This window comes from Crotalus tigris, unplaced genomic scaffold (genome assembly GCF_016545835.1).
Source record: "Crotalus tigris isolate CLP2741 ecotype Arizona unplaced genomic scaffold, ASM1654583v1 scf7180000017601.7605149639:7615979, whole genome shotgun sequence".
Taxonomy (NCBI): Eukaryota; Metazoa; Chordata; class Lepidosauria; order Squamata; family Viperidae; genus Crotalus; species Crotalus tigris.
Window position 1 is genome coordinate 2,466,317 of NW_024096505.1, and position 25,125 is coordinate 2,491,441.

General features: G+C 36.7%; 1 protein-coding gene across 1 annotated transcript; it reads right to left on the reverse strand.

Moving 5' to 3' along the window:
- Positions 1 to 2,456: 2,456 nt before the first annotated feature.
- On the reverse strand, positions 2,457 to 20,059 carry FAM3B (FAM3 metabolism regulating signaling molecule B). Its single transcript, XM_039369258.1, has 8 exons — positions 19,824 to 20,059; positions 15,409 to 15,546; positions 13,499 to 13,622; positions 13,083 to 13,141; positions 7,253 to 7,303; positions 5,022 to 5,109; positions 3,403 to 3,535; positions 2,457 to 2,833 (listed from the first exon to the last, which is right to left on the reverse strand). The coding sequence occupies exons 1-8, from the start codon at positions 19,846 to 19,848 to the stop codon at positions 2,741 to 2,743; spliced, it is 711 nt and encodes a 236-aa protein (XP_039225192.1). The 5' UTR covers positions 19,849 to 20,059; the 3' UTR covers positions 2,457 to 2,740.
- Between the last annotated feature and the right edge of the window lie 5,066 nt (positions 20,060 to 25,125).

Below are 25,125 nucleotides of genomic sequence, written 5' to 3' on the forward strand. Positions count from 1 at the left end.
CTGACACAGAAAGAAATTAAAACTACCTAATCTTAGCCATTGTGTTCCCTCGTCTATTTGTTTTTGTCCCCAAATAAAATAACAATATTGTATCATCAAGTCTTTATCTAAATTTTTCTCCATTCTATGATATGGAGGATATTTCCATTTAGCCAGGATCTTACCAAGGTGACTGTTAGGGGGTATGGAAACTTTATCTATCGCCCTCTTCACCTCCTCTCAATCCTTTTTGGAAAGTCTATTACCCATGGATGGTTACCGTTCATCCCTCAGGTCCTGACCGATCTAATGAGACCACCTTTCACTTCACCAAGTCACTTTCTCCGTTTCTGGCCAATTTCCTCACGGAAGTATGATAATGCGTACTCAGGAGTCCATTCTCATTTCACCTTGCCATCCCTAATGGCCCACGGGGCATCTCATTCACATTCTCACAGATCTCAGACTCAGACTGACCTACCCACCCAGCCACCCAGGTAAATGTGAAAACTCCCTTATTTTCTTACCTGGGTCTGTGCACAGAGTTTCCTGGTGTTGGATATATGACTCACCTCCATATCAATTTCTAGAATGACCTGACCAACTTTGGTCCAGGAATCCACTATTTGACATCTGGGTTCTCACGGGTGCCAAACCGGTTGTCATTGCCCTCTGGAAACCATCAAAATCGATGTGGTGCCTGTTTCCTGTGGGGGCGGTGACCTCTGGGGTCTGGGGACCGTTTGGATATGCCAGATGAGCCCTCAAGTCGTTTGGAACGTGGCTCAGGTTTTCAAAGACAAACTCATTTGGGATTCCAGGAACAAAGTTTATTGAAATAAAGCTTTTGCAAAAGCTGGTGGACTTAATTCATGAAGGAGAAAAAGCCACACTCATAAATTTTAAAAGCTTATATTTATATCCTCACATGAAGCTGGTTCCTCCCCCACCCCTATCGCATTCAACAGCTCACCTGCTCATCTCGATCACCTAATCCGAAGCACCTAAACAGAATAAATTTTATTTGTACCCTCCCAGAAAAAAGCCCTTTACACCTGTTGTACCTGTACCGTTTAACCATAACCTTTTGCTGGCATAAGCTCTTATCTTTATTTTTGTGTTTCCTCTGCTTGCGGTTATGTCTAACTTCTGTTGACCTACTTATAGGTACCACAACAACTATCTTGCATATGCCAAAGCTCCTACTGTTAAAAGTTCAACTTACTCCAGTTTATAATTGTTAAACTCACTCCTTAAATTTTAGCTAAGATTATTAAGACTAAATGTTATTAAGCAATATATATATATATATATATATATATATATATATATACATACATACATACATACATACATACATACATACATACATATATATATATATATATATTACCTCTTACACTACCATTAGGAAATCCACCAATAATCTTTCTTTGTGCCAAGGAAAGTTGTCAAGAAAGCACCATCCCCTCATCTTGTTTCATGGTAAAGTAAAAATCTGGTATTTGGGACAAGGCAAATTACATGGGCATACTTTTATGTCCCCCTTTATGGATTACTGCCTTGTCGTGGCGAAGGGGCTTGTGTAACTCAATGAAGCTATAAGCTATGCCGTGAAGGCCCCCCAAGATGGACAGGTCATAGCAGAGAGTTCTGACAAAATGTGATCCACTGGAGAAGGAAATGGCAAACCACTCCAGTATCTTTGCCATGAAAACCCCATGGACATAGCATACTAAAAAGCAGAGACATCACCCTGCCAACAAAAGTGCGTATAGTCCAGGCCATGGTTTTCCCAGTTGCAATGTATGGCTGTGAAAGTTGGACCATAAGAAATGCTGAGCGCCAAAGAATTGAGGCCTTTGAACTATGGTGCTGGAGAAGACTCCTGCGAGTCCCTTGGACTGCAAGGCGTTCAAACCGGTCAGTCCTAGAAGAGATCAACCCCGACTGCTCTTTAGAAGGCCAGATCCTGAAGTTGAAACTCAAATACTTTGGTCACCTAATGAGAAGGAAGGACTCATTGGAGAAGGGCCTAATGCTGGGAAAGATTGAGGGCAATAGAAGAAAGGGACGACAGAGAATGAGATGGCTGGATGGAGTCACTGTAGCAGTAGGTGTGAACTTAAATGGACTCCAGAAGATGGTACAGGACAGGAAGACCTGGAGGAACGTTGTCCATGGGGTCGCGATGGATCGGACATGACTTCGCAATTAACAACAACAACAACAACTTTTATGTCATCCCACAAACCAGAGGCACTTAAACTGGGTGTATGGAGGCTCTCCTTTTAGCTCTAGTGAGCATTTTGGCATGTATACACCACAGAGAGCAACTTTACAAATGCATATTTGTAGGACACTTCTTTGTTTCCAATACATGATTCTTTTCTAAGAGACAGCATAAAACATCAACAGGAAAATACTTTTCTTTTTCACCTTTCTAAGCCTGATGTGTGTCAAATGACCTAAGATCATAATTTCCAAAAATCCAGCTTTATTTGGTTTTGTGATGGCTGGAAATGATAGGTGTTGCAGCCCAATATCCTGAAAGGAAAAGATGGAGCAGGTGTAGGGGGAGAGGAACATGTCTCCAATTATTCAGTATTCATGGTAAAAACCAATTCTGCAGTTGAATCTAGTGTTTCAAATTGATTTTATCTAGAATATTTTTTTTGTCCACAGCTTTAGACAGCCAACTTTGGGGCAGATAATTCCATATAAGTAAATATGCAGTATGCCATTTTGTCACTATTAGAATTTAGCTGGTTAGGTTTCTTGGAATGCAGCCTTCAATCTGGATTTCAGCTGGCCATCCACTGTATCGATTCTTACTATTGTCAGAATGAATTATCTGTTTTAAAAGATACATACAAATTGTAATTCAATGTTATGGCTTCATAATACATTATAAAAGGAATTTTTTCTGTTATTTGATAAACAAAGGATGTGGAATGGGATTAAAACACACCACAAAATGTATCTTTTTGACAAATATATTAAATCAAATTCCCATATTAAGTGTATTTGGAGAGACAGAATCCCAGCACAAGACAGGTTTTTGAACACAGATTTTTCAATTACTGATTTGTTCAAATATTAACACAAAACAAAATAAGAACCCAATTCTGCTCTTCTAAGGAATATCATCGTTAATCCCAGCCACAAAGGAAAAAAAAGAACACTTGTAAGCAGGGCCTCAGCATTAGATGAGATAATCCAGCCCTCTGAGTTGCTGTCAGTTTATCATTCTGTTTTATAGCCTGAGTTAAGTAGAACTCAATGGCTGTTAAGCAAATAGATACAGATTAATTAAAAATTTTTAATTTAATTTTAACATCATTGGCTCATCTATCATATGCAAAAATCATAGGATTGTACTCTTATTTGGGAAATTAAATTATTCATTTAAATAATTCTTACCTTTTCCTTTTGTATATTTTCTGGTAGTTTAAAACCTTTTGCAGCTAAAAAGACCCAGCCTGACCTAAATTTCAAATTCCGTATTTCCTTACTTCCCAATTCTGCTATTGCTTTTTTACCATCCTCTTTTAATCTGCAAGAAGTAAGAGAAAAACTTGATTCAAAAGGAAAATCAGCAGCTATTATGACCTATTCCTGTTAATATACAATGGCAGAGCCACTTTCTGATTATCTAGGGCCAGAAAGAAGTTGTAGGATAGCTTTCCCAAAACTGGCTCCCTCTGGTGCTTGTTATAGTTGAGAGTGTCATAGTAGCAACATGTATGGAGGAAACTAACTGTAGCTTGGAAACCCTGCTCAAATACTAGAATCTATAATCCATGATCAGATCTCCAGGAGACCTTAAGATTCAAGAAACATTAAGTCATTTATTTATTTATTTATTTATTTATTTGATTTATATGCCGCCCAATCCCAAAGGACTCAGGGCGGCGTACAAAATTAAAACAATCATCGAGAATAAAACAATAAAATAATTCAATCATACCGCAAGTCCGATCATGTCCCGCCCCCCACCCCCGGGGACATCAGCCCCAGGCCTGCCGGAACAGGAGAGTTTTAACGGCTTTCTTAAAGGCCGGCAGGGTGGGAGTTGTTCGAACCTCGGGGGGAAGTTGATTCCACCAGGTCGGAGCCACCACAGAAAAGGCCCTTCCCCAAGGGCCCGCCAGCCGACATTGTCTGGCCGACGGGACCTGAAGGAGGCCCAATCTATGGGACCTCACCGGTCTCTGGGAACTGTGTGGCAGTATGCGGTCCTGTAAGTAACTTGGCCCTATGCCATGAAGGGCTTTAAAGGTGATAACCAACACCTTGAATTGCGTCCGGAGACCCACAGGAAGCCAGTGCAGCTCGCGGAGGATAGGTGACACGTGGGCGTACCTTGGCGCGCCCACAATCGCTCTCGCGGCTGCGTTCTGAACCAACTGCAGCCTCCGAATGCTCTTCAAGGGTAGCCCCATGTAGAGCTCATTACAGTAATCCAGTTTTGAGGTGACGAGGGCATGAGTGACTGTGAGTAAAGCCTCTCGGTCCAGATAAGGCCGCAACTGGTGCACCAGGCGAACCTGGGCAGAGGTCCCCCCTGGCCACAGTCATGAAGCTCAAGTTCTTCATTCTTTTAACTCCTTCCTTCAAACTTGTGCAAATGAGCAAAATTATAAAGGATATAACAAAAATATACAAGAAATAATTTGGAGTATTAACACTTTTTACATAATGAAATAACATTATTAATAACATTGTCCAATTAAACTACTGCAGTTGGTAGCCTTGTAGCAAACGTAGTATATGTATTAGTAAATATCTCTATGGAATTTACCATGTAATATCAAAAATGGGAAGTCTTAGATATCCATTTGAAGCAATGGCTTTGGAGTAAAAGGCAGTGTTTAAAAGATTACCTAATTGTGTCATAGAAACAAGCTTCTAATTATGACAGAAAATCCATAGCAATGTGTATTTGGCAAAACTGAAGAGTAGAACTGATCATAAATTGATAATTGTTGTGTATTTGTAGGTTTGTAAAACTGAATAGAAGTCTAAATCTGCTTACTTACTTTGTACTTCCATCATCGTGGGTCACGATAAAGATTAGAGATTTCTGTGGAGCTTTGTTAATAAAATCAATCATCGGTTTAGAGAATTCTGTTGGTGGGGGGAAAAAATCCCTTAGAGAAATATGTTACAAGTGAAACATTTTCCTATCAAAGCCTCAATTGTATTTTATCCTGAGAAGTGAGATCCAAGCTACCACATCTTAGTTTCCACAGATGGGAGGGCAATCTCCCCTTTCCAGTCCTGCTCCAGATAATTTGGAGACTCTCTAAATCAGGGATGGGTGAGAGGCCTTGTTTTCATATATTTTCAGTACAAATAACAATAACAAAAAAGACAAAAGATGCATGATTATGGCTTAATATAGCCCCAAGCCTTTTCTATTTACATCCCAACGCTGGATCTAATTCCATGACTCACAAGTCTGTGATCACAATCCATGTTTTCTCATTGCTCCTCCCTTTCCTCCCCAAAAATGCTTACACTAATTTATTATTTATTTATAAATCATATTTATATGGTTACCCATCTCAGAGAATGTGATTCTGGGAAGCATACAAAAAACAATAGAGTAACAATATTAAAATGTAATACCATTAAGAATATTGATATTATTTTAAAAGGCTAGGCAAGAACATTGGTTAGGACAGTGGTTCTCAACCTGTGGGTCGGGACCCCATTTGGGGTCGAATGACCATTTCACAGGGGTTGCCAAACAACGCAGTCCACCCTTTTCCTTAGCTGTGCTACTCCTTTTTATTCTATTGGCTTTTGAAAGCCAATAGAATAGACTTTTTTGAATAGAGTCTAATTCTATTGGCTTTCAAAAGCCAATAGGAATTGTCCAGGCTGTCTCTGCCCTGCTGAGCCTGCCAAAAGTCCCATTCTGCAAACGGTGCTGCACCAATTGAGTAGTCCTCGACTTATGACCGGTTGAGTAGTCCTCGACTTACGACTGGTTGGGGGTCGTGGCATTAAAAAGGTTGAGAACCACTGGTTTAGGAGCTACCTCAGCCAAATCACTCTTCCCTTGAGAACCCTCTATTGTGAGCTGACAAATACATGAACTTTGTACTGTAGTATAAGCCATAAAAATAGGCAGGTTACAGTTTTAAAACCCACATAAACCCAATGTTATTCAGACCCTTAGCCATGTCCATATGTGTCATACTACTCCACCTCACTTTGAAATATTCAGTTAACCCAAAATGATAAATGTGGCCTTTATCCACATGGGTGTCTCCAGGGAAACAAAATTCATGATGATGGGCAAAATTAGATCCTTGCTTTTTAAAATCATGTTTACATACATAACTGTTAATGAGGGCAGAGGTTTTGATCATGGTGTCATACCCCTTGACATGTTTTACCTTCCCCACCACCCCTGGCCACCCCTGGCTACCAAAATGTTCCCTATCCTGTTGTAAACAATGTGGGTAATTTAAAATAACAACAACAATAACATTTGGTAGAGAGATTCCATTCCATGAAAAAATAGGAACATTTCATCCAATTCTTTTCCACTGAAGGCAAAGGAGCAACAGAGGAAACACTTTCTAAAATAGAATTTTAGTTAACCATCCAAACAACTACCAGGTAAATTTAGAATAGTTTAAACAGTCTGCTCAAAATCATAGCAATATTCTGCCCTTCCTGTTCCTCACTTCTCTCTCTTCCAACATTTTGAGACTGATATTTACCTGGTAGAAAATGATGTTTTTGTATATTAAAAATGCCCATAATATTTTTAATGGCTAGTTGTGCTATATTATCATAAAATAATCTCATGTCTTTTTCACAAATAGACAGCCCAACCACACAGAGCATGTGGGCAATGGCTAGCATATTTACTATCAACATGTTTACAAACTGGGTTGTGAAATTAATTTATTTCCACTTAGAATACTTGAACTCTTGCCAGTTTTACATCTGTATTATTGGAACCTATCGTACCTGATTGCTAATCGTACCTGATCTACTAATCTCTTTCCTATATAGAAAAAATAGTTTACAAGTAAATGATGATGATGTCATTTGGTTCCTCTGAGAAGTCCCGTAAATGAAGCAGGTTATAGTTATATGGTCAGGAAACACTCCAAATCAAATATCCACGATCATAACCAAAAGTGCATGGTTGCAGATGTAATGCATGTTACATATATCGTTCAGATTTACTTGATCACAGAGATACTGAACTCATAAGCTGATACTAAACAAAAGCTAAGCTTCTTACCTCCTTCCCACATGTCAAAATAATTTGCAGCAGCAACTTTTCCAGTGTTATCTAAAAGAAACAATACGTACATGTATTGAAAACTGGTGAGAAATACATAGAATAGAAAACTATTTTAGTGTTACATTCAAAAAGCTGCAAACCAAATATTTGGTTTCTTTATATGGGCTGGTAGGGAGCCTTAATAAGATGTTGTTCAATTCCTGTGTTTGCAAAATATTGATTTTGCTCATCTTCCACTTGGCTCTAACAGTGAAAAAAATCCACAGATTTATACAGTCTAACTAGAATGCACATGGCACTGTTATTATTTATAAAATATAAGTCCTGTTTTGATGAACAAACTTTTAAGGACAGCTGACGATAAGTACTACAATCATCAGAAAAAGAGATATAAATTTTTATATGTCCAAAATCCATGCAACATAAATAAAACAATTTATAATAACATTTTAAGAATGAGGCAATCTTCTCAGACGTCATCCCAATATACAACACATACATAATCACAGAGGAGACAAGCACGTAAAATGACAAAATGTGTCTCATGCTGTTACAATGACCTACTCATCTTTTTGCACTTATGTCATGATGTCACAGCTAAGTATATAAGGGGTAGCATTTGCACTATGATATATGTTTTGTCACATGTTCCCTGTCCCTTATTCTTATATGGATCCCTGTATTATATAGTATATTTTAGAAAGCTGAATAAATCCCTATAAAGCCAAATGGACACTTAATTACAGAAGCAAGTTTTCTGACTGGGACATCTTGCACTTCTATTATATTTAAATCTAGCCCTCAGTTAACTACAGTAATTAGAATTGGGATTTCCATCCATAAGTGATGTACTTGTAAAGCAAGATGTCACATAACAGAATCACTTAATTACGGTAATCCCAGCATACTCGTTGTCACTGAGTGAAGATTACCGGTCATTAAAATTATGAGTTCCTCACAACTTCCTACTAGCTTCCAACACCAAAGTAAATGAAGAAGCCAGCTTGAGGCTGCAAGTCCCAGGCAGCTCACAAGCAGACTAGTGGGCAGGTAAGTGACTGGGTGAAGGAAATTGTGCGGATGGCTAGGATAATGCGAACACTGTGGTGGTGACTGCTATTGGGTGGGGAAGGGTATGTATGGGTGCACTGGTGGTTAGTATGGCACAAGCACATCAAGATTGGAAGTGGCTACTACCAGATAAGAGATGATGTATGAGAGTGTGTGGGTGGCCAGAGCAGCATAGCATGGCACAAACATGGCTGGAGGTGGATGCTGCCAAGTGAGGAAGCTCATGCAAGGCGCATTTGTGGCTGCCAAGGTGCCATGAATGCATGGCAAAACTGGCTGCTACCAGGTGGGTGAGGGTGCACAAGGGTGCACCGGTTGCCAGTGAGAAGCAAGGGTGATGGGGCTGGGGTAGCTGCCACTGGGTGAAGGAAAATTACCAGAGCAATTTACAACTTTTTCTACCAGTTTCCCCATTGGTTTTGCTTGTGGGAAGCCAGCAGAGAAGATTGCAAATGGCAATAATGTGACCACAGGATGCTACAACCACCACAAGTATGATTTGCTTACCAAGTACCAGATCACAATCATGTGACCTTAGGGGTGTTGGAACATATCCATCTTGTGTTTTTTTAAAGAAATGTTTTATTGTTTTTTTACAATAAGAATCCTTAGTACCTAGTGTACAGCGTATTATCTTGGTTCATATATTTTGAAAAAAACCCAATCAATAGTAATTAACAGTCAATAATAATTAATTTTTGTAATTCCATAATTTAGTATATTAATTAATAGTATATTTCTTTGATCTTCCCTTCTCCCAATAGTATTCTCCTTCTTCAACCTTAAACAAATATCATTCTTAATATTTTCAATGCATAAATGGTTAAATATAAACATTTTTTCATGTTTGTACAAATAATAATAACATCCATGTATGACTTTTTCTTATCAACTTGTATTATTTTTCTAAAAATCATCTTATTAGTTCACCATATATCCTATTCTCATAGTTCTTATTTAAGCTTAATTTCCCCTTAATATTCAAACAATTCTTATCAGTCATAATTTGCTCAATATTAATCATCTAAATACCCAGATTTTCCATTTGATACACTATCTCAATGTTTTCATATTTCATGCATTATAAAAATACTATACTGCTTATCTATCTTACGACATCTACCTATAACATCTTCTCTGATCAGTTTATATTTCACTTACATTTGTAAAAGTTAATTTGTTAAATCACTATATATCTTATTTTTAAGGTATTTATCTACGCTTAATTTCCCTTCAGTATTTCAGTCATTCCTTAGTCCTAATTCTCTTCAGTCTAATTTACCTTTAAATTTCAAACTTTTCATTCACATATATCATCTCAATATTTTTACATTTTATATATTATGAAGAATAATATATTACTTATATCTCTTATCCTTCTTATTGTAGTGCCCCTTTATATCCAAAGTTATCTGTTTTTTTAACTGTATTTAAACAAGTGTTTGCTTGTGTAATACTCCATTTGATAGAGTGAGTCAAATCTCTTGAATCTGTTTCTGGCCTTTTTCTTTTGCCAAGTAGCTTTCCAGGTTGATATATTCTGCTTGCCAGGAAGTTCTTGTATTTTTGTAAGTATTGTTGGGAGTAGAGAAGACAGAGTGTGTAGAATATATGCTTTTTGTCTCCCAAACGCTAATGGTTCTCCTGGCAGTTCTATGATCCATTTTGTTAAATCTTCTTTCTTATCCTCAGGTTTATTTTGATGTTCTGAGGAATAAAGTATCTTTTCCATTTTTATTGTTATGTCAAAGTTTTGTAGTTTTTTCCTATCTGTGTTAAATTATAATTCTCTTCATTTGTAACATTGCTGATTAAGTCATTTTCTTCTAGTTTATGTTCTGTTATCTGATTTGCTTGTTCATTCTTTACCATCATTTTCTGAGTGTTTTTTTACTGTGGGTTTAGATTAGAGATGTGCTCGTTTATGTTGTCAAAGTTATTTTTGATCTACTCATTGTTTGAAGCTATTGTCATTTGTATCTGTCATAGCATTACATACATTTCCACCTGGAAAGTATTTGTCTTGTCTTGAAATGTTGCTTCTGGAGGTCTTTGCTATTGCAGTCTAGGTCCTTCAGGAGTAAGTATTAAATGTGGTTTTCTGTCATTTTTTGATAAGTATGCAATATCCATGTTGTCTCCCCCTTTTGAATAGTCCTTCATCAGTGCCATAGTTTCTATAATTAGCCTTATAAAACCAGCCAAACTCAGAATAGTTCTTATCTTTATATATAGTTTTATAATCCACTGTATTTCCAATTGTCAAGGCATCAGTAAAATCAGCATTTTATAACAGTTCTTTTATTCAGGGGTCAGTTATCAACCAGTCAAAATTGCAGTTCAGTTTATTTAGCCACCTTGAGTCATTCCTGTAGATTCTCCCCGAAAATATTAGCCAGAGTCAAAGTTTTTCTTTTTCTGTAAGCAATTCTTAAGTTTAGACAACAGTCAAAGTATTTCTTTTCCTTCAGACACTTTTTAAACTTATGGCTGGCCCAGTATTCTTTTTTTGTTCCCACCAGTTGTCTTCTGAGGATTATTAAAGTTCAAGGGAACAGATTATTCTTTGTTTCTGGGTGTCTTGCCAATTTCTGAGTCAGTGTTATTAACGTTCTATGTTCTAGTTCTCCACTAGGTGTCAGTAGTTATTTGTTTTCTAGCTTTTTCAGACAAAAAATTATTATTATTTATTATTATTTTTATAGTTTCATCAAAACCCTTTAAAGTATAATCTTAGCAGTTTTTTTATTTCTAGGTTTATCCAGACTGTAGTATTTTAACTTTGATTTAAATATATTTCTTTCCCCCTTAAAGGTTAATTTGCCACTTCCATCTATGGGGGAATGGGGGTGTAGTCCCCTCCCTTCACTTTTGGAGGTTTTCTTACTTTGGGGATCTTTCCCAAGTTACAGAGTAGAGGAGAAAAGATCGATACTGTCACCAGTTCTAAGCACGCTGTTCAGTGTTGTTTTGGTTCGTGCTCTTGGACTTCTGCTGCAGTAGGTGTGCTGCCAGCCTTTCTCCTGTCAGATTAGAGGGCTTCCCCCAGATCGAACAGAATGACCGCTGTCATTCCATGATCATCGGAGCACCTCTCTTTCTTTGTTGCAACTTCAGACCCATTTAGGGTCCCCTAGCAGGATGAAATCAACTGTGGGAAGTGGAAATCTGCATGGCTGTGGAATATGACACAAAAACTGGAAGTCCTGATCCATCTTGTTTTAGGTCTCTTTCATGGATGCTTTTTATCAAGTGAGATCCATTCTATGACTGCCTTGGTCCACCTGCCATCAGTTCTTCTTGCTATGTGACCAGCCCATTTCCATTTCTTTTACTCGCTTGATGATATCATATACTTTCATTTATTCTCTAATCCACGTGCAGGTCTTTCTATCTTGTCTTGTAATGCCAAGCGTGTATCTTTCCATGGCTCTTTGCACCATTCGTAGCTTTTGTATCGATTATATCCATGATTCACTAGCGTATGTCAGAGCAAGTAGCACACACTGATCAAAAACTTTTCAGACATGAGGTTGTTCTTGATTTTGATTGTAATTGTAAAATACAAACCAAACTTAAAATAAGTAGAGACAAGCAGTAAAAAGTGAAAGGAAAAGAATATAAAAAGAGAAAAGAATATAACAAAGAGAAAATAAATACATAAACAAATAATTTCTAACCTTCATCTCAAGTATAAACAAATATAACTCTTCCATTGCTGTAAAGTTACAAACATTTATCTCTTTATCCCATATCCCATCTCTTGTAACAAATCCATAAAACATTATCTTTTCAGGCCTGCTAATAGCAGAAAGCTCAAAAAGGGTAGCTAGAAGTAACAACATATCTGTCAGCCCCCAATAACCAAGAAAGACATGTAGAATTACTTCTGAACAGTTTCCTTTATTGTTCCTCACCACTAGGCAGAAATTATGTCAAATTCAAACAACTATTTGCACCACTATAGGTACAGTATATTCAGAGAATCAATGGGGGGAGCCTTCTTAACTCTCTTTCTCCTGACCAAACTATGTATATTTTACTGTCTCTTTGCCTTCTGGAAGGCAAAGTTTGTTCATTCTGATATTGTCATAGGATTTGGTTTCTCCTTCATTTCTTCTTTGTCTATTGCAAAACGTTCTTCCAAGCTTTAAAAAGCCTTTTTGTAAATCCAGTAGAAAAAAATTACCCAGGTCATTTTGTGTATGTGTGTCATTTGTATTTTCTTTTTAAATTTTAAACCTCAGCCAGTATTTTTATAGATCTAATGAACTATCCTTGCCTTGGCCTGTCAGTTGTGAATCCCCTTTTGATACATTCTCTATCTTATCAGAAAAAGATTGTTCTACAACTGACATTTCTTCAATAACATTTTTTGAACAAAGTCTATCCATAGAAGCTGACATCATTACTGGCGTTGATATTGTGGCTACTATTTTCTCATTCCATTCTTCAAAAGTCTGCACTGGTTTCTTGATTTTTGCTATAGTACTTGGCTCTGCTTTTGAAGAGCCATCATCAAGTCACTTTACCTCCCCTAGAAGCCCTAGCATTTTTTTTTCAAAAACGAAAAAGGAACATATAGATATTTATTTAATGGTATCTGTCAATGAAAGATATTTCTCTTCTTTCTGAAATTCCTCTGCATGTCTTACATCTCCTTTACAAAGTTGGGAGCTTGGGAAGTGAAGAAAACATGTGCTAGTGACAGCTTGCATAAAATTGGTTAGTTCCTAAGTTAGAGGTTTTTACTTACAATCTACAATGGCAATATTTATTCCTCTTCCAGCATTTCCTTCTTGTTTACTTAAGAGTCTGAAATTGAAATAAATATAAGGTATCACTATAGGACAGGCCTTTTCCTATATTATCAATTATAGGAAGTTAATTGTTGTGTGACTTTGTATTTTATAATTATTTTAATAGAGTGATGGAAGCTTCAGAGTCACATGAATTTAAAGAAAGGCTTTGCCCTGAAAGATGAAATTCTCATATTTTTTAAGCTATGGTTTAATAATGATTGGTGATTTATAGGAATCATATAGCTTTACCTCTGATCTCCTCCTTTCTGGAGAGCTGGGCTCTTATCTTCCAGAATTTATAGTGAGAATAGCTACTGAGTGTCAAAGTATTTCGGTTATTTGGAATGTCAACATGGCCTTAAATACTTACAGTTTATCTTCAAAACAGATTTGGGGAAATCTCTCCTTCCCACCTCCACTGACTATGCGATAAGCATAATTCCCAGGCAAACATGGAGACCAGTGGTGACATTTCTGTCTTTTGGGGGCTGGCACTATAATAAAGAACAGAGGAGTAACCTTTGAGTCCATACATTCACAACTGAATCTTAATAGGAAATTAATTTGTTTAAGTAATATCTGTTCATTTTATTTTCATTATTGTAGATCTTTTCTGAAAAGCCTCATTGGTCAAGATCTTGACACTATAATTATGATTAAATTTTTATTGGTACACTATAACAACTCTAACTTAATATGCCAGTGACTTAACGGTAAAAAAATCACATAGATTCTAAACATAAAGAATAAATGGACATTTTTAAAATTAAAAACGTAAATAAAGTAGAGATATCATATATCAGGGAACTTCTAGTAACAGAAGATGAAATTGGATCATTTCTCCAGACATTGTTGGAAGACTGTAGGAAATGATGGAAATATATCTACAGAAATATCGCAAGCAGCAGAATAAAGGTCAGTAAAGGTTTAAACCCAACTGTGCTAGAAAATGTGGAACACAACACAATTTCCAATAGGATGGAAATTCATATCCAATTCATAATGTATCATATTTTTGATACATTATATGAAGGACTACCACAATAAGTCTGTGATGTGAGGAAAAGTTGGGAAAAATCAAAGTGAGTGGGCTTGATTATAGTGGTGATTGATACACTGTTAAAACACCTGAAGAGCTAAGTTGGGAACAGATTGTGTAGGAGAAAGTCTAGTTTAGTAATCTCTAAGAGCTGATACAAATATCATGGCACATAATCTCTCAAAAGGAAGGAGATCTTTGCTTAAAAGAGATTCTATTTCAGTATCTTACTTAACCAAGAGTCTTAATTCATGTTTGTGTTTAATGGAAAGTCTCATGGTCTTATTTATTGGTACAAGCTAGGGAACTTTTATTCCTGTTTCAGACTGTGTTCTGGAGAATATTTTCTCTGTGAAATTGTCTTGTTATTCAAAGTATTACTTTTGAATACCTAACATTGCTTTTATTTTATTTTAGTTTAGTTTTTTCTTGAACATTTTCAGCTGATCAACTTTTTCAACAATGAATGTTTATATTTGTCTATTGGCATTTTTAAAAATAATTTTTCAATTTACAGTTATATTTATTTCATTAATTTATCTTTTGATCAGCCCAATAAAACAATGTATTCCTCCCAACCATTATCTACTCTTCTTTTCCTAAATATTTATGCTGTATCTCAACTGCAAAAATCCAGAGGGCTACAGTACAAAATTTGAGCTTTAATTGCACTGTTTCAGCTGTTTTGATTCTTCACTCTTTAGATTTAGGTCAATAGTTACATCGCAAGCTGGGTTTACTAAGAAGTATAAGTTTCCCTTTAATAAAACAAAGCACTACTGACAAATCAAAAACGAGTAAGAATATAAATTATATTGGGTTCACTAAGATTTATAAGTTTCCCTTTAACAAAATAAAGCACTACCTGCTAAATCAAAAACTAGCAAGATTATAAATTATATAGTGTTGTCAAACTGCAACATCTGTAAATATGTACATCCTGCCTTCATCTTCCATTTCCTGCTGTATGTTGTCCTTGAGAAGATGCAGCCAATGAAGTGTAATGAAGGTGGGCAAGGCTATGTCAATACATCTACTTGCTTTAACTAAACATGAATTGCGTATATGAGCAGACTATGCTCAAAGATTTCAGAAACCAAAGGAGACAACGTACCTACATTAATCCATAGTTCAGCCATCCAAAGCTGGGGTAGCATCTAAGAACACAGACATTCTTTGGCAGATACAGAATGAAAACTCAGTGCATTTTAAACTTATATGTTGGAAATGTGATTACTTACTGTAATTTTTTGGCTTTTCTGGAAGTAACTGGTCAAATGTTGATGCTAATGGATCTTGAGGTATAAGATATGCCAATAATGTCCCCAAATACCAAGCACAGACAGATGCAAAGATAAAACCTCCAAATTTCATAAAATCTGGAAAAATAGAACAAAACAGGTAAAAAAAAAACAAATAAGGCAAGAAGAAAAAAATCACAATGAATTGATGCATGAATATATTGAATGATATGTAACTTAGTAGATTATTATTGGTATGCTAATTCATAAGCAGATAATGCATAAAATAGCTTAAATTAAAATATATTATTTAACTGACGCAGCTTAATTTAACATAGCTGTATGCAGGTTCTGAGTAACCCAATTAGATATGTATTCATTTTATTAACTTTTTCTTCAGTGAATATGTGGATCTAGGCTAAGTCCCAAAAATACAGAAAAATACTTTTGTGAATAGAGTTGCACTCTTGTTCTTAAATAAAATACTTAGAATGTTAGTTTTAGTTAATAAAAAGAGAAAATGCCCATTGTTAATAAGGCCTTTTAAGACCAACATTTCCAAGCAGCTGAAATATAAAGTCTTGGAATTGAGCAAATGGAGCTGGTATCCTCTCCTTTCAATTAAAGCAGACTTAACATCAAACAGGGCTGTGATAGTAATAAAAATGGTCAGTTAGGTGTAAAGCAATAAATTATTCATCTCTTTGGAACAGATCATAACTAGGAATAAAGTATGGGAACAACAAAGCTTATACTATAATATGTGAATCATCAAGGTCTTTATTGTTTTTTATTGTTCTGAAAAATCAGAAAACCATGTGATGCCACCAAAATCAACACCTGAAAAATCAACACACATACATAAAGCTGTTAAAGAGCAAGCTGTTGTCAAACCCAGTCCAAGATTGACATAAAACAATCCAGACAAAGTTCAGTTCTTTATTTGTTCACACCATATAGACAAAATCTTGCCAGAATAAACCTATACTATTCTAAGCCTGGATGTTTGTAGGGAATAGTTATCCTAAATCTGTTTTTTGGATCCAGCTCTAGGTTGTGTTGCCTCTTGTCTCAATGTCCTTCTTGGCATGTGATCCCTCCTTCCTGGGAAACTGCTACTTCATCCTGGTCTATTACACCACCTCCTTCTTCAATCCACCACAAGTACATTTTTGATTTTGATTATTTGCTTTGAGCCATAGTAAATGTGATGTCAACTGAAATCCATATGCAGTCTATCTGTCAATCAAGAAATTGTTTTACACATGAAATGAAATGAAATAATATAATATAATACAATAATTTAAAAAGCCAAACAAACAATTTTCAATAAATATACAAGCATACAGAGGAATTACCAACTTGGATCTTTGATTTTATTTTGCATTAATCAAGCCTGGTGCTCATTGTAAGGTTTCTTTGCTTCCAAGAATTTGAGATTTAACAGCATAACAGATCTGTACACAATGCTTTATTGTGGCACACACCTTTCCCATCAACAGGCTACTCTGGTCTTAATTCCATCCTCCATACAACTTCTACCTTTCTCTAAAAGTTCTTGTGCTGGCTGGGATGAAATGTTGCCTCAGTGTGGTTGCTCCCTTTTTGGTTGCTTCCAAGCTCCACTCTTAAGGAGTGTTGCTTCTGAGCACTCTAAAAGCTTGTGGTCCTGGCAGTTATCTGAGAGTCATGTTGTCTGCCTGCTTTCAGTCTTAAGAAATTGCTTCCATCTGGTTGCCATTTTCTTATTGCCTTTTCCTCTATAAACCCATTCATCATCTTAGCTTTTCCTTTTGTAAACTGAGGACTGGGTGGGGTGAGGCTGCCTCTTGACATCAGCACATTCCTGAAAATGCCAGGATGCAGTTCAATTAACCAGGCAGCTAGAATGCCAGTATGACTGCTTACTTGTAATTGTGACTGAATGGATGGATGGATGAATGAATGAATCCATTTCTGAAGTTACTGGGTCTTTTGGTAAAAAGCATGAGCTATGCTGATCCTTGGGAGAATAGAATGGGAAGACTTTCTGGCTGCAGCTGGTTTTCCCAAGCATAGAAGCTACCCCACCTTCCTTCCTTTATACCTATGGATGTAGAAATAAAGGCACCAAGTTTGGGTAGGTCATATATTGGGTGCATGTACATCTCAGCTTCTTTCTCTTAGATGAATATACTTCAACCCTATTAAGAGTGTCTGTGGAAAAATCTGAAGGGGATACTACACAACAGCTTGAGACTTCAGAGCCATTTTCTCCTGTGTTTCTGGCTTTCTACCTCATATTCCTCTCAATGGGCAAACATTATTCTCCGCACATCTCCCACAACTATCCCTTGAAGATAATTAGTAACCATTCTTTAAATATAGTGTTGTGTCAATAGTATTTGCTTCATCCCTAGCAGGCAGTTCATACAACATTTGCCTAATGTTAAAATGGTATTCTCCATCATCTCCTGACAGTTTTGTTTTATGCCCGATTTCTGATGCTTCAATAACTATGATATAGTTAGGAATTGAGTTCTTTCTATTTTCTGTTGGCTATCTTTGGCAGCTACAAGCATCTAGTCCCTTCCCCCTGCCATCCTTACTTCCTGGCAATTTTGGGGGGCTTGGTCACCAAGCACATGAGATATCTGGCTGCCTTTAATGCCAGACTGGCAATCTGCAAAGCACCAAAACAGAGTTACTGCAGGATCCCTATCCAAATGAAACTAGTAATCTCATGTGGCAGAATGATGCTGGCTGAAATGAAAGGGCAGGGAATCCACCAGAGCCTGTTAACAGCCATCAGTTGTTGGGAAATCACAAGGGAGACTGTGTAAGAGAAAACAAGAAAAGAAGAAAAGAAAAGCAAGGGATAAGTTGACGAAGAGAGATGATAATGAAAAAGTAACAGAAAGATAAGTCATTGAGAAAGACGAGTGAGCAAGGAAGAGACAAGTGTGAATATTAGAAACAAACCAGCAAGACTGAATAATACCAAAATGATCACATTACTATCCTTAAAAGCCACAGCTTCGCCAGCAAAAGGCCATCTTTTTCAGCCTCACCCTTCTGGTGAAGTTGAACTTTCAACCTATAGGAAGTTGCCAAACCCTGCTATAAGTCTGCAGCAGAAATCAAAATCAACAATTAAACATTTATTCTGAAGACTAATCAGACATTTCTCATCTATTGATTCATAACAAATTTTCTACATTGGCATGTAAAGTATGTTGTCCTACAAAATAGCCATTTTGGCTGCATAATCTCTTATTAATATCTTAAAGTACAATAAGAATCTAGATCTTGACCTCTACGTGGAACTTAAAACAACAGCCTTGGAAAGTTATATTGCAGAACATTATAATATTGCATTTTACATAACAGACTTTGGACAAACTATACAGTATTACAAGTCCTACTCTTCCTTTCTGGCTGATTCGCTGTTCTTTTAATCTCTCTTGTTAAAACACATCCTATTAATCCTATCATCATTAATTTAGCATTCAACGTTTTACAACAGCTTTCATGCTATAACTCTCTCCTTGAACTACACAGCCTATCATTCACAGTTAACATGCTCAAACCACAGAGCATATATATACTCAGCATCCTCAAATGTGATTTTATATTACACCCATCTCTACAGAAGGACTGCATTTATTTGCAGTTTATTCTGCCCTGTACTATTACTCATCCAAGACCCAAGATTGGGTTCATTGGCTTAAAATATTTTGTTCTGCTATGGAAGAATAGTAGAACTTGACAACATGAGTTATTAAGCAACCAGATATCTGAACAAATTCTGGAATGTAAAATAAGCCACTGGTATGTTCTTCTCTGGATTATGTTCAATGTTATTAACCAAGCTTATGAAGTAAAGGTACTATATTTTGTTAGACATACTAGATTCAGTGAGTGGGAAGTGATTTCTATAGTACTGAAAAATACTATTTTGAGATGGGAAACAACAAGCCCTTCTCTTTCTTACAAAATTTGCAATGATAAAAATCAGGGAATCTGTTTGAAGGGAGAATGTTGTATAAGTATAAACAAAATAAATTACAGAATATATCAGAACTGTTTCTCGGTCATGCAGATAACAATACATTCAGAGACAGGGTATTCTTTCTGAATCTGAGAAATGATCAGACTGCCTCTAAGTTCCTGGCTGAGCTGCAGCTACTATGAACTGAGAAACAAAGGTTTGGTGCCTGCTCTGGCACATGCGCACCATTTCACTTTATATTTATTTAATATATTTGATATATCAGTAAACATGGAAGGAAAGGCCCACTGAAGCTCTGTTATAAAAAATCCAAAACAAAACATCAAACCAAGTCAGCTCTTTTAGGAATGCTGCTTGGAATAACAAGAAAAAGAGAAAAAGACAAGTTTGGATATAGGGCAAAAGGGATGTAAAGAATACTCACGCCTGCAGTTGGTCCGCATCAGCATCGTTTTTTGTAAATTTGTTGGACTCTCCAAAACTGCCTTCAGCCAGCTGCAAATCTTGAGAGCAGTTTCAGCCTGCTGCACAATATTAGTTTTTTTTCTCTTATCTGGAGGGAAAAAGCTGAGAGCATATTACTGCTGCACCTGGGCGGCTGCAGTCACACCCTAAGTTACAACTGAAGGTGAGCAAAAGGAGGGCAGTCCTACGAAGTGGTGAAGAAGGAAGCTTGATTGATGAAAAAGAAACTTCCTGAATATTGCGTAATCAGCTAGCTGGAGAGTTTTTAAACCTTTCCGACTAACCAAGCTGCAGAGCAAGTTCTAAAGTAAACTTAGCAAATAAAGGAAAATTGTTGCCCTTTAACCATTTGGAAAGAAGGGCCAGCTGACATGACAGGGCTTTTGGTCTTCAGATTACAATACAAGCATACTATAGATGCTGGCTTGTGGCTTGCTTCTTGGTTAGAAGCTTTTTCGTCATTCTGTTAACAAAAAAACTTGCTATGTATAAACTCATACAAAGTTAGGTGATGATTTCTCTGGCTTCTATACTATTGCATATTTTCTTTAAAGATATTGGAGCATAGCATAAATATAAGGCAGGATTGTTAATGGTTTTGTAAAACTCATCTAATTTATTATATCCTTTATAATGCATTGATGCTATTTGTATCTTATTTTGAGACTAAATCCATTTTTAGAAGTTATGCCTGACATTTCTATTTTAAAAGTGGCTGAATTAGCAAAGATGACCAAATTAACTGCTCTGATTAAAGACAATGGATTAGACAATTTTATAAGAGACTGGAAACCATTTGTGGATTTTCTACATATTAAATAAAATGAAAGATGACTAACAGAAGGATTTGAAGATTAGTTTTAACTCTGGGGTGACCTGTTGATTGTTTACACCAGGCATGTCAAACTGCCGGCCTGTAGGCCGGATGTGTCATGCCAAAACCATGCCCACCCCATTGCAGACAATGGGGAAAAAGTTGCGAGTTTGACATACCTGGTTTACACACACACACACACACACACACACACACTTAATTTCCGCATCAGGAAAATTTTTTATACAATATAGCATTTTTGTTAAATACAGATAGACAAGTTTATAACTATTTATAGACCATTATGTAAGAGAAGGGGAATATATTAGACTTTTTTTTAAAGTATCTTTCAGCATTCAGCCAAGGGTGGATTTTTTTATGTTTAATATTAAATGTATTTGGTATCTGGGTTTTTTTCTTTTTTTGTACACATGTTTTTTCTTTCTTTGTTGTTGTTAGTGTTGGACATTTGTTAGTGTTCTTTTTCTTTTTTTGTTTTGGTTTTTTTTTTGGCGATAAAAGAATAAACATGTTTGAAAAAAGAAATTAAGTCTGCCATTTCTATAAAGAAAAAGGCAGGAAAGTAGCCATTAAATTAAATAAATATAAATGGTTAAATAATATCCAACAGCCTTTTTAATATGATACTTCTTGGACTGAATTCTCTATTTTGGCTTCTGAGAGTATCCTAGAACTGTTTCCTTCGCCTTGGCAATAATATTACAACAACAAAATAAGTTCCTTAACTACATTCACTGGTGGGATTCAAATATGTGAACAACTGGTTCTCTGTGCGGATGCCACTTCCTGAAGTCCATTCTGGGCCTGGGCATCAAAAAAATAGCTACTGGTTCTGCCGAAGTGGTGTGAACTGGCTGAATCCCACCATTGGCTACATTGATATGACACCTCAGTTACGCCATTACCAGTATCCTATCTTATGGTTGGGCTAACCCCATTATTGGTGTACGTGTGTGTGGGCTGATTCCTTGTTTTCCCCAACTCTTGTTATCCTATCTTGACTAAAGACCTTCCTGTTTCTAAATTACTCTGTTCATTCAGATTTGCAGTCCTTTATTGATGGAACTATTTATTAAAAATATAACCTCAGACACTTCCCTGCCCTGTTTTTTTAAAAATATTTCCTATAATAAAAAGCATACAATAAGAACCTGACATGTTGCAAATTGAAGCCCCAGTCTCTAACAAGTTTATCTGGAGTATAACATTTGGGTTCCACAGAAATGACACTGAAGATTCTCATTTTCATCAAAATGTGAAAAGCAGCAGTGCCATTATATGATAAGTTCCTCCCTTTTTATACATGTGCATGACATCATGTATATTTTGTACATTATGTATGTACAAAAGGGGCATTGTCTATTATGGATGCTGCTGCTACTGCTAGACTGATTCCTATTTTAACAATGACTGTTTTGTGACTAGCCTTAACCACTTTAAGCAGCCATTATGTAAACAGAAAATTTGTCATGGTAGTTATATTCTGTATCCATCGTATGTACATTCCGAATGTGCTCCTAGTCCCCAAAGTTACCTACCTCTGCATGTAATATTGCCCTTTAAACCAAAAGGGCTATTTTCCTCTGATGTAAAAGTTTCCTATTCCAGATGTGCTTATGTGCCATCAAATCATTTTCACCCCCCTAGTGACCAGATAGTTTTTCTCCATGACAATCGACCCCTAATCTTGTCTTTCAGGTCTTCTAACAATGTTCTCATTGCCATTGTAAGTGAATCCATCCACTTTGCCCTTAGTTGTCCATTTCAGATATACCGGCCAGATTTTCTATTTGTTTTCCCCCAAACTCCTTTTGTAATAACCATACACAACTTCAAATGATTACTGGAGGGCAGAAAAGAGCTTTGATTTCAGTGTAGCCCAAATCTCTGTAGTAGCAATCAGGCTCAACAGAAATATAAAAGTACACATGTTGTTTGCTCGCATTTTGCCTTTAAATTCCTCATCATTTTCAAAGGTAAGTTTGGAGGAGTAAGGACCTTCACATGTAACATAGTGCCATATCCCGTTAAGTATCAGATATATGGCATTATAAGGATTGAGCACAAATGCATACATTGAAAATCTAAATCCATAAACCAGTTTAGAGAAAAATGCTATAGAACAGTGTTTCTCAACCTTGACAATTTTAAGGCATGTGGACTTCAATTCCTAGAATTCCACAGCCAGCAAAGCTGGCTGTGGAATTCTGGGAGTTGAAGTCCACATGCCTTAAAATTGTCAAGGTTGAGAAACACTGCTGTAGAATATTGTGTATATCTGAAAACAGAATATCCCAGAAAAGTTTTTAACGAAACACCAACAGTTCAAAAACCTAATCACTGACGTGTATTCTCACAATTTATTTTATAATGGTGGCTTGTACTTTTGACAAGTTTTATGGTTTTATTTATCAGTTATAGTGCATCTACATTATTCTTACTGTTATACAAAGATTTAAAAGTGAAGGCATTCCTACTGGCCTGTTCAACATAGGAGAATCAATAAGAAATGGAAGCAAAATTGGGAGGGAAAATGAAAGGAAGCAAATACAGATACCAATTTTTGATGTTACATAATCTTTGCAATTTGAGAGATCTTTGGTGGTCTCTGAGTTTGGTTCTTTTCTTGCAAACATTTCATTACCCAAACTAGGTAATGAAACATCTGCAAGAAAATAACCAAGCTCAGAGAGCGCCAAAGATCCCTCATTTCAACCTTGAGCTACAAATATTCACTTCTCTTGGCATCTTATTAGATCTGTACATGTGGTCCTCCCTGTCTCCAGCTATACGTGCATAGGTAATTCGCTGCTGGCTGATATCAGCATATCCTCTATCCAGTTCTGCAGCCCTGAGACACAAGATGTTTATTCCTCTTTGTATAGCCATATGCGGTAGTCACTGCACAAACCTCTAAAAAAAACCCTGAAGATCACTTTGTACAGATTAACTGACTAGGGCTAGGCAATAACTGTGAGCAACTTTATGTGCAGGACACTCCCACAGAGACTCTTCTCCATTACAGTTCATTCCTATTCTTACTATTAAACAACTGACTGCAGATTTGCTAAAAGAGACACTTGTTTAGGCTATTTCACAGTTAACATACCCAGCCCACCTCATTGCAGAAGCAACAATAACTGATTGTCATTGGATGGTCCTGTCAACAGACTTACCTTTGTTCAATTTGACTTTTAGGAAAATAAGGCTTGCTTTCTGATTATTTCCACATTCTATTGCAGACTAACTATTATTTGCTGGCCAAATTCTTTTCTTTTAACCATGCTAATTTGATAATTTGCTTGGAGGAAATAGAAATACTTATCTGTGTTTCTAAGATTTATTTTTAATATATAGTCTTTCTTCATTATTATGGTCAAGCGAAAACATTCTCAAAAGACCTGTATTTTCATTTTCACCAGTTAAACACTCCCTCCATAATCAGAATTTTATTTCAGTATCTAGTCTTTTTTAGAACATTAGACTTCAAATTATACTCTTTATATTCAGCTATTTTCTTCTTTTTTTAGTGGATGAAAAGTTTTAATCATATATATAGTTAATGCACAATGAGTAATATAGTACAGGGCTTTTCAACCAGTGGTATGGGTACTACTTGTGGTACATTGGCACCGGGCAGGTGGTATGCGGCCATCCTAGAAAAGTAGCGGGGAGGGGAATGAGCTGAACCCCTCACAAGCCTGAGCGAGAGATGGCTGGAGCTGCAGGGCTCTCAGGGCTCAGCGGAAGCGCCACGATCAATCCCACTTTCCAGCTGATCAGCACTTCTTCGGGGTGGTCAGGGCTCAGCAGAAGTACCAGGATCAGTGCCAGGCTCCAGTTGGAGCTCGGCGCTGATCCTGGTGCTTCTGCTGAGCCCAGAAGAAATGCCAATCAGCTGGAATGTTGCAGCAGCTCCAGGGTCTTGTAATTTACATTCAGATGCTTGGCAATTGATTCATATTTATGACGGTCACAGTGTCCCAGGGTCATGTGAAGTGACCAAAACCAGCTGCAACCACCCAGCAGATGGGGGGAATAAAAACCCAACACCCCCACCCCACTCCCACTGCCAATCCTCAGCAGAAATGCTCACAACAATGAAAAGCTCAGACAGGAGGAAGAGCACTGCAGGCAGGTGTCTTGCTCAGCTATGCCTTGGGGGTGTGAGGAATAAAATTTTAGAATAAAAAGTGAAGTTAAGTGACACGTACTCTGTAAAATTTCTACACGTAGACTGTAAGATTTCTACACAAACATTTCTACATGTAGACTGTAAGATTTCTACACAATTTCTACATGTACATGTACTTTGTAAGATTTCTACATGTAGGCTATAGGATTTCCACACTAAACTGTAGGATTTCATGATAAAATACATATAAGGGAATAGGTGAAGCAAAATAATAAGGGGCAGGGATAATGT

Coding starts and splice junctions, on each gene's coding strand:
- FAM3B (XM_039369258.1), bottom strand. CDS start 19,848: ATGCTGATGCGGACCAACTGCAGGC. Junction 13,142..13,498: donor ATCTGTTTTGAAGATAAACT/GTAAGTATTTAA, acceptor TTTCAATTTCAG/ACTCTTAAGTAAACAAGAAG. Junction 5,110..7,252: donor TTTTGACATGTGGGAAGGAG/GTAAGAAGCTTA, acceptor CCCCACCAACAG/AATTCTCTAAACCGATGATT.